We start from the raw sequence: 10,797 nt of genomic DNA on the forward strand, positions 1-10,797 counted from the left end.
AGTTTTGAAAATAGTGTGTCGATTCTTATTGAGTGGCGATTATGTAAACTCAAATATAGCCTCCACAAAAAGTGATCACACCTTTCTTCATTTCACACAGGCGTCAACGGCTAACCCCAAGCGCGGAGTGCCTGCGTACGATGCTTACCGCGTGCTTTTGGCCATCTCCGCACTGGCGGCTTCGGTGTCTGTTGGCGGGCTTCTTCTCGCGGTACAAAGCATTCAAGTTCGGAAAAGCGCGACCCAAACAAACGTTCGTCGCGCAGGCGTGAAGCGCATCGAACGCGTCATGGACACAAGCATCAACCCCTGTGACAGCTTGATTGGATACGTGTGCTCAAGGTGGAAGAAGGTTCATCCGGAAATCTTGACGCCTTTCAGATTCGTCGAGAAGGAAGTCGTAATCCCGCTCCAGAGGGATCTGTTGAGGATGTTTGTCAACCCGCTTCAGACCTCGGCCATGGAAAAAGTGACAGCTGCTGTACAAAACTGCTACGCCATTAGGCGTAACCGGCTGGAGAATCTGCGGGCACTGAGCGAATTCCTGGCGAACAATGGCTTCCAACTGCCCCCAGTCGGCGGCCAGCCGGTGCCCAGTCCACTGGAGCTGTTGATCACGCTGAATTTCCGTCTGCGCATTCCTCTGCTGTTTGCACTGCGACCTGCCATCGACCTTCGGACCGACGATAGGAAGATACTCACTGTTATGACCGACATGTATAACCTGGAGCGGTTTGCTTTTGTGAGTATTAACTAGGGTGACCATATTCCTCAAGGTAGAAAACGGGACATCCCATCCAGGCGGAGGGGGGAGAGGGGTACTAAAGATTGAGATTGGTAAAAAAAATGAAAGCCGTTTACAACTCCCTGTAACGTTGAATTAGAGCGCAGCTCTTGAGGAGGAGGAGCCAAGGCCACGAAGGTCACGTGACCCCCCCTGAGGTCACGTGACCTTGGTGGGGTCACGTGACCCCCAAGGTTACGTGACCCCCTCCCCAAAATCACGTGGGGGTCACGTGACCTAAGGGGTGTCACGTGACCTGGGGCTGTCACGTGATCTCGGGGTTTCACGTGACCCCCCAGACAAATTTTTCCGCTAGATTTAGCGGGGAAATTTTTCTGCTAGATTTAGCGGGCAAATTTTTCCGCTAGATTTAGCGGGAAACTTTTTCCGCTAGATTTAGCGGGGGAAATTTTCCGCGCGGAATACTTTTTCCGCTAGATTTAGCGGGTAAATTTACCCATAATGCACCGCGCGGTTACGCCGACGGCGACGGCGACACCGCTGAAGCCGGGAACGGGCGCCTAAGAGCTGCGCTCTAAAAATTTATTAAAAAAAATGAAAGCCGTTTACAGAGCGCAGCTCTTGAGGAGGAGGAGGGAAGGGTACTGAGGTTCACGTGTTTTCAGGGGGGGGGGTCAAGTGACCTCGAGGGGGGGGTCACGTGACCTTGGTGGGGTCACGTGACCTGGGGGTGTCACGTGACCAGGGGTGTCACGTGACCTCCACGTGACCCCCAGAAAAAATTTTCTAGATTTAGCGGGGAAATTTTTTCCGCTAGCGAGGAAATTTTTTCCGCTAGATTTAGCGGGTAAATTTTTCCGCTAGATTTAGCGGGGAAATTTTTTCCGCTAGATTTAGCGGGGAAATTTTTCCGCTAGATTTAGCGGGGAAATTTTTCCGCTAGATTTAGCGGGGAAATTTTTCCGCTAGATTTAGCGGGGGAATTTTTCGGCTAAATTTAGCGGAGAAATTTTTCCGCTAGATTTAGTGGGGAAATTTTTCCGCTAAATTTAGTGGGGAAATTTTTCCGCTAGATTTAGCGGGGAAATTTTTCCGCTAGATTTAGCGGGGAGTTTTCCCACTAGATCTAGCGGGGAAATTTTTCCACTAAATTTAGCGGGGAAATTTTTCCGCTAGATCTAGCGGGGAAATTTTTTCGCTAAATTTAGCGGGGAAATTTTTCCACTAGATTTAGTGGAGAAATTTACCCATAATGCACCGCGCGGTTACGCCGACAACGACGGCGACGCCGACGGCGACGGCGACGCCGCTCAAGCCGGGAACGGGCGCCTAAGAGCTGCGCTCTAATAACTGCTCTTATTACAAAACGTGAAAGGCCGACTTACGAAACCATTTTCCGCACGGTAGGAAAGTGCTCCCCATTGACCTTCGCTCCCTCCCCTCTCGCACTTCTTCCTCCTCCTCCCCTGAAGAGGGCGGGTCCGGAAGCTAGTCTCCGTGGAAAGAAGAAGGGGTTTCCTCCTTTCTGGGTGGCAAGGAGGAAACCTCTTCTCCCAAGGAAAATGGTTTTGTGGGTCGGCCTTTAACATATTGCACTAATGCCCTACACTCTAAAAAAGTCTGTGCGTATACTTTCACGCACAGCACTCGGAGTGCCAATCACCGCAACCCACGGAGGCAGCTCAGCGAATGACGATGCGGAAACATATGTCTAGACCAAAAAACGCAGTCTGAGTTGTGACATTAAGCAATGCAAAACGTCACGCTGGCATTGCTTAATGTCACAACTCAGACTGCGTTTTTGGTCTAAACATATGCTTCCGTATCGTCATTCGCTGAGCTGCCTCCGTGGGTCGCGGTGATTGGCACTCCGAGTGCTGTGCGGGAAAGTATACGCACAGACTTTTTTTAGAGTGTATAGTGCCTAGGGAACAGTCACACTCACTGTTCACTCATTTGGAAGGTCCTGCTTCGGGTCCTTCATTGGTGTGGGCGTATTTTGTCGACGACTGAAGTTTCCTAAGCAGGACTTTATCCTGCAAGACTTGGTTTTAAAGGTCTGCGCACTTATATGAGAAGTTGAACTGCACACAAGTGTTATATCCGGTAACTAAGAAAAAAAAATATATTTCTACACACGCGTTTTCGCGAGAGAAAAGGTGTTTGTGGGCAAGAACAGCCCTAAATATTAATTTCTGGGTAAACATTTTAAAGCATTTGCGGTTATTTTTGTAAAATATACTTGTAACGAGTAGGCATAGTTTCAGTTTGCTTCAACTCCCTTGGCGCCAATTTCGAAACTATGCGCACCTGCGAAAACAGGACATGATTCTAATCGGGACAAAAAGACGGGACGGCAGAAGGGGGCCTCAAAAACGGGACTGTCCCGGCCAAAACGGGACGTCTGGTCACCATAGTATTAACTCAAAATAATCCAAGAGATAGAGTCGTCTGGAAGAACGGAATCGAAACGACGCTGCCACCATTCTGATTCATTCCAGAAAATTCTGTTTTCGAGATATTCCAACTGGCCTCTGATACTTCTGGGTTTTCTTTTAACATGAATTTATTTTACAAAATCGGCTAGAGAAAACTCTAGTTTAATTTTGTTTTCTAATCTTACAGAAATGACTATTTATAGCAGCTCGTAGTCCGCGCCGCTTTGTGGCTGATCTTGCCACTATTAAAAACTAGTCGCCGTTCGTGTGGGATGAGCGTCCGTTTTGCTTTCGTAACTTTTGCTGCCGTTGGCGTTAAGCCGAGGACTTGCTGGACGTGATTTCGAAGTTGCTTTCATAAGGATGTCTGCAAGTCCGTCGGTGGTGCAGACCAGCTCTCCCATGTGTGGGGGACGTCGGGTGGTAGCTGTTTTTGTTTGAGGATATGTGTCGAGTTTTGTACTCTCGGGCATTCCCAGTACCTAAAGGGGTATTCACACGAGGGAGAAATCTCTGGGACTTCTCCCGGGCGCGAGTCACGTGATGAAAACGTCAGGCGTTTGCGATGCGGCGCTGTATGACGCTACGTGGCGGAGGGATGGAGGAACGAATGCTCGGGCGGCACAAGCCATCTTGGTTTGGCGGAGGCTCAGTTTGTTTTCAGTAATGTTTTGTTGTTAAACTACTTCGTGTCAAATGTAGAGCTCGCTAAATTCGTCTGCGGTGGCGCCAAGTGTGGAAACCGCTATATTGGACCAGTGGCGTAGCCAGGAATTTTTTTCGGGGCGGGGGCTCAAGTGGCTGGGATCATAACTTGGAGTGGGGGTAAGGGAGGTGGGGGGGAGGGGGAGGGGGGTCAACGTGCATGTTTATATTAGAGGGTTGGCTGGGTTTCGGGGGAAGGAGGGGCCTAAAGCTCCATAACCCCCCCCCCCCCCCCCCCCCCCCCCCCCTCCGGCTACGCCACTGTATTGGACCGCAAACGCTGACATTTCTCCGCCGCCACTTCGCCGGACTGGACGACGAAGCTGAGAAAGATATTGCACCTGCTGTCGACGTCACGTACATCCCTGCTCGGGTTTTTCGGGGCGAAGCTCCTTAGGGGCTAGCCATGTCCGTATGTCCGTCCGATGTCCTGCGTCGGGGGCTCGTGCTCCTGCTCGTGAGCTCACGCGCTCACGTGCTCACGAGCACGTGAGCACGTGCTCCTATGCTCGTGTAGGGCAAAAAAAAAAAAAAAAAACAGCATCTCCACGTGGTGAATGAAGTTGATTGGGGCGAAGCTCTGGTGGTGCTTGTCTGCGTAGACGGTGAGCCGCAGCATGCCGAGCCTTTCGTTCGTTTTCATCCATGTCAGAAAGAGAATGTGCGGTATGGAACGTGGTTATTAGCGGCGAGATGTTTTGGTGGCGCCCTCCTATGGTCCCCCCTTGTGACGTCATTACCTTGCGAACAACAAGTTCGATGGTGTTTGTAAATAGCACGGTGGAAGCCTGAAATCATTGCGCTCTCAGAGGAACACTGCCAACGCCGTCGAAATTAAAGTTCTTTCATTCCTCTTATTTCCGTGGATGGTATACCCTTTCCGACGTCATAGTCAGCTTTTGGGCCAATCGTGGAAGGCCGACCACAGCGACGCTTTCGGTCGCGCACGTCGCCAATATGAGCATTTGACCGCAGCGTGACATGGATGAAAACGAACGAAAGGCTCGGCATGCTGCGGCTCAGCGTCTACGCAGACAAGCACCACCAGAGCTTCGCCCCAATCAACATCATTCACCACGTGGAGATGCGGTTTTTTTTTTCCTCGTGTGAATACATTGACGCGATTATGTATTTCTATGCAAGGAACATCCGTTTGTGTGTCATTCATATTTTGTAACTATGACAGGGTTTTGGCCATATCAAGGCTTGAAGTGTGCTCGCTCTTAACAGAAAACGTGTTTTAGCATATACTACGCAATACAAAGGTACAGGTGACGATAAGGCAGGACAGCACAAACGGACCGGCGCCTTTATTATGGTCAACATAAACCGCCCAGCTGCTTTCTAATTTAACGTTCCTTTTTCCTTTTATTTAGATATTCAAACATGTGCTCGAAGGTCATATTCTACCTTGTTTTGCTGTGTAGTCTTTGTTTACATCATCCAATGAAGTACGCTTCGCTGTATAATCCTTTTTATTAAACGTTGTGTCTGCAGGAGTTTTCCAACCTGAGCATCAGAGCCTCTAAGTTTGTCAATGGTGTAGCTTTCGCCAAAGAGGTTCAAGACGTCCAGAGCAGGTTCATATCCTGGCTTATAAACAGCCAACCCCTTGGAACGAAGTATCTTAACATAGCTCAGTTGGCCAACACTACACCAGGCATATCGGAAGCCGAGTGGCTGAACGCCATCAACGTTAACCTTCTGAATCCAATTTCGGCCGAGACGGTCATCTACGTTTACGAGTCGCAAGGGCTCTACATCGTCAACAAGCTCATGGAAGAATACAAGGATAACCCCAGGCCGGCTGCAAACTGGATCACGATGTACCTCCACTACTACTTCGCCGGCGCAAGTTCGTACCGGCTTCCCAAGCTTTTTACGAACTACGAGGACAGGTGCTTTACTTACATTGGGGACATCGCCCCACACGCAATCAACGTTCTCTTATCTAAACTCGTTGTATCAACCGACGAAGTGCAATTTGCGAAGCATATACTTGGCAGAATCAGAAACCTTTTCCCCACATTTTTCAACTGGACCGACGCTGAATCCAGACCATTAGCCACGAAACGACTGAATGACATTATCATCATCCTGGGCATCGCGAGAAAATTTTACTCTCCCGCGGCCATGGAGAACGAATACCGTTTCCTGCCCGCCTTCGAGGGACCCTTTCTGCAGGACCTTCTCCAAGCCTTGAAGAACAGGGCGGAGGAAGAACTCTTCACTTTCGCCCACGAGACGGGTAAGCTGGAACGGGACGCGTCTGTCTTTACGGAGTTGGCCCAGTTCGGGAATGCTTTCTACACCCCGAGCTTGCACACTGTCTACATACCATCGGCCATGTTGACAGAGCCGTTTGTGATGAGCGACTCGCTCGTGGCCACCTACGCCCTCCTAGGAACCGTACTAGGACACGAGATGTCACACGCCTTTGGCCCGAAATCGGTGGATCGCCTGCCGACCGGCGTCTGGAGGAGGTGGATGACCAACCGAACATGGCAGGACTACAGCACGCGGCTAAACTGCCTCACCGACCTGTACCGCCAGTACGCCATACCGCACTACGCCCAGACGACGTTGGAGGAGAATTACGCCGATATAGCGGGCATGCAGATGGTTCTTGCGGCCATGAGGAGCGACACGTGCGTCAAGTTCGACGAACCGTCGCCGATTCAGGGACTCAGCAACAAACAGCTCTTCTTCGTCGCCTATTGCTACAAGTACTGCTCGCCGCAGAATCCGGAATATTACTATGGCGGGAGCTACGCCTCTGATGTCCAACGGTGTCAAACTGTCGCCAAACAATTTAAGGAATTCTGGGAGGCATTTAGATGCGATAGAAGATCGCGAAGGCAATGCGTTCTGTTATAGAAAATAAGTTCCTTTTTGTTTGGTTAAGACATTTTAGTGCTATACATGGTAAATTACAATTTTTAATGTAAAAAAAATGTTTGTGCATTGTGTTACTGTAGTCCCGTTACCGCTATTGCTGTACTGGATTCAGGAGCGGCTTATACACCGCCCCCCCCCCCCCAAAAAAAAAAAAAAAAAAAAAAAAAAAAACTTTTTTAGGTGCAGTTAAGCCCAATTACATCGAATCTGGGCATTTCGAAATATTGGGGACTTTTAACAAACCGTTGCCATGTTTAAGTGCGCGCCCCGCGATCCCGAGCGCGCGCTTAAAGGGGCCCTGCAATCATATTTAAGCGTCTACCTTTTTTGCGGTTTCCACGTCTCTTGAAGTTCGGGCAAGCCAGCGGGCACGGAGAGAGTAACTAAATATCAGTGCGTCATATTTTAACCGGACGGCGCGGAAACCTCCTCCACCGACGAGGGCGACCCGCGGTACCGAAAGCGCGCAAAATGTGACGTCTTTGGTCCTGGGCTTACTACTGGTCAGAGACGCTAAAAGCTTCCTTTTAGTCGAAATACAAAATATAAGTGTCGCGAACCGTTTCAATTACTTATAAAAGTAGTTTTTGTTCACTATTTTAGATGAGAAAAGAAACAAATGCAGTTTATAAAGTACGGAAACAAGAAATGACCCGTCGACATACCCGCCACCAAGCGGTGTAAAAGGCGGCGCATACTAGAAAGAAGTAGTGGGATCAGGCGCCGACACAGAAAGGTCCCGGATGTACGCGGCAGCGCTGCGGTCGTATGGGCAGGAGGATCCGACCGGCTCCGAGCCTTCCGAAGGCCGTCGGCGAGATGCTTTGTCTTGCGGTTTGGCCGTTTCGCGGTATGGCAGCGCGAAGTGGCTCCCACTCTGAACTGATCTTTACCCCGTGTTTGCTGTCGTTTGTGGCCAATGAAGTGTCATGCCGAATGAGGGTTTAATCACGCAGCAAAGGCAATGAGAGCCGCTCTGGCTGCCCCAAGGAGGTTATAATGGGCAGGAGGTGGCGTCCCTATCCCCAATGCATTAAGCGAAGTGTAACGGAAGTAGGCGTGGCCACGAGCCGCAACGGTGAGTGGGCGCCGCCATTAATTTCGGTGCAAACAACCGCGTTGCCATGACATTTCCGTGGCAACGCGATTGTGTGCACCGAAAGCAATGGCGGCACCCACTGTTATTTGAAACAGCGCTTAACGGGAGACTTTTAAACCGGTATGGTCAGAATTGGATGAGAATATTATAAACGAACGCCTGGTTGCCCAGCAGAAAGTAAGTGACTAGAATTGAGACGCTCTAGACGACGCACCGTGAAGGACTTGGCGGTGCGCAAAGCATTTTTTAATAAACAGCAGCAGCAGATCGCACGAGCGCGCATGCAAGCCAGGAGCGCACAGAACAACGGGCTCGCGCTTCCAGTTCTGACTTCGCTCGACATAATGTGGAACTATGTATAAACACTCACGCTGCAAAGCATTGCATCGTGGACGCCCACGGCGGACGCCGACCGCATCGAAAGCTAGCCTCGTGAAGCACACGCCGGAGCAGATTAGAAAGCAGACGAACCGCCGGTGCGCTACCCCACGGCCTCAGAACGGGTGCGCAAGGCAGTCTGGGATCAAACGCCTCTTCCGGCTTCACTCAGGCTGACGTCATGCCGGGTCCTGTCTGTTTAAACGTCCTTGGGCTGCCCGCTGCATACAGCCTGTCCAGAACACGCTTTAGTGGCGCCCTCTCGCGCCGTCTACACGGAATGCGGCAGCTGTGAGCGCTCGCGATGAGCTCACTACCCCTCCTCTAGTTCACGGCCGCTCAAGCAACCAAGGACGTCATGAGGGAGGTTATTTTTTGCTTGTTTTTGTAATTTTGATTTGCCTATAACTTTTAAAATAAAGCGAATTTCAAGAAAATAAAAGTTACACTGTTACTACGTTCAGTGCTCTCAGGTTTGGTGCAAATACGCGGAACACAGTAACAGTTTGCTAAAAGTCCCTATTGTCTATTTCGAACAGTCAAAACATTCCCTTAAAAAGCCTCTGACACGCCAAAAAAAAATAAAATTGTTTTTTCATGCTAGGCGTTGAAATGGCATGTCAGGACATTGCAAAAAATTGTTTCACCAAAGAGGTGCGTATTTTTTTTTAATAAAAAATAGAAATAGGAGGCCCGATTCAAAGTTCCTGCCAGTGCACTGTGACGTAACAGTGTACCACAAGGTGTCGGGGCGGTCAGAAGGGAGGCATCGACATACGTCACTAAAAGTAAGTTCGCAGGAAGTCACGTGAGTTTCACTCTTCGTGCTCTCCGCGACCGTGCCTACGACTTTATTTTTTGCTCTTTGTACGAACGATTGCGGAAAACGAAGTTTCAGTTCCACTAGCTCTTTATCGCTGCACCGTTGGTTAGTTTGCGTGCTGTAAAAGTGGAGGACGAAGAGTCAGTGGATCGACATGATGGAGGTCAATGATCTAAGCGTTACGTGTGTACGAGTGCGTGCCGTCAGTCCGATGATACAGAGCTATACCGGGCACAAAAAAAGCTATCAAGATTAAAAAAAAAAAAAAAAAATTAAAACGCTTGCAGAAATTAGGATTGCTTGCGTACGACACGTCCAATTGCATTGCTGAAGCTTCGGACACCGAGGTTGTTGAATCATCGTATACTCCAGGCTGAAGATGCCTACCGTCTCTCGGAAATGCATGCAATGTGATCTCTTCTTCAGTTGCTGAAATACCGGGACAGTCCCTCACACAGCACCTTCTAGGCACTTTAGTTGATCACGTCAATTCACTGACTCCTCTTCTTCTACCTATACACCTTTCCAAAAAACACTCCTAGGCCGCCGCCATGTTGCTGATGCTGATGCGGCTGGTGCGACTCTCGCGCCCTCTATCAGCTAGAAGTTTTCTGCCACTCTCTGGGACTGTGAAGACCCGCTCAGCGCGGTTCTCTACATGCATTTGAGCCGTTTTGCATTCGACGTTTTCTAGCTCTCTTGAAAGTTTCCACTTCATTTTTTTATGCGTGCTGCCTACCCTTCTTGTGTTATCTTCCATTGTGAGAAATAAGGCTGGTAAGTGCCTGTCATTCAAGCTTTTCTGCTCGACATTCACGGGAAACGAAGCAGGTGAAGGACGTCGAACGACCCTCGACGCGATTTTGCGAACATTGTTCTCCCCCCTCCCAGAGATAATCCGCGTAGAATCCTCAGTCATCTCCAAAAATAGTTGCCCGGGTTGGGGTGAGAAACGGGTCAGTCGCGTTTGTTTCTTTGCCTTGGTGCGGTTATGAAAAAAAGGAAGCTCTCCCCGAAACGTGCCCCAAACGAAGTCATCTCGGATTCCGTCCGATCGTCAAGATGTGACTGTCGTCGCTGTGACTGTGTTATTTGAGATCTTTCTCAAATAAATTATTTTCAGATAACGCTGCATCGTGTGGTATGTACGATATATTGTTCTAATGTTAACACTTCCTCAATTTTATGTCCGTATCCTGTCCATCGGTAAACACGTTATTTGTGAGCGTGAAAAATGCATGCCTTTCGGCCGTCTTCTGTTGCAATTTATTTTTGACAGCAAAGCGCTTTGTCGCTTCACATGCGGCGAATCCCGCGGCGTCGTCAAAACTGATCGTAAGAAGAAAACAAATAACTAGAACTATACATTCCAGTCGCACTCGTTCTGTCGCGCGCGTACCCAACAAAAACAGTTTACAGTTTTTTTTGTTTTTTGTTTAGTGTGACACAATGCTTTCTCAATGCCCTCGGGAAAATACATGTACAATGAAACACAAAATATAGCGGGAAAAAACGAGAATTTAGCCGCCAGCAGCGTTTGAAACTGCGCCTACGCAGGCTGCGCCTATTGAAATCACAGTCCACTCGGTTAGGGTTAGGAAGGACGCCGGTGAGAGTCTAGCCTCAAACTCAGTGACTGGGCTCGAAAACGGATAGTGGTCCCTGGGGTCGAGTGTTTTTTGGAAAGGTGTATAGACCTTTTCATTTCAAT

At 49.3% G+C, this 10,797-nt stretch overlaps 1 protein-coding gene across 1 annotated transcript; it reads left to right on the forward strand.

The window, feature by feature from the left end:
• The first annotated feature begins 289 nt into the window (after nucleotides 1-289).
• On the forward strand, nucleotides 290-6,765 carry LOC120844392 (endothelin-converting enzyme 2-like). The gene is made up of 2 exons (XM_040216165.1): nucleotides 290-742; nucleotides 5,386-6,765. The coding sequence occupies exons 1-2, from the start codon at nucleotides 290-292 to the stop codon at nucleotides 6,763-6,765; spliced, it is 1,833 nt and encodes a 610-aa protein (XP_040072099.1).
• Nucleotides 6,766-10,797: the final 4,032 nt, after the last annotated feature.

The sequence above is a fragment of the Ixodes scapularis genome, unplaced genomic scaffold (genome assembly GCF_016920785.2).
Source record: "Ixodes scapularis isolate PalLabHiFi unplaced genomic scaffold, ASM1692078v2 PGA_scaffold1__304_contigs__length_218370807, whole genome shotgun sequence".
Taxonomy (NCBI): domain Eukaryota; kingdom Metazoa; phylum Arthropoda; class Arachnida; order Ixodida; family Ixodidae; genus Ixodes; species Ixodes scapularis.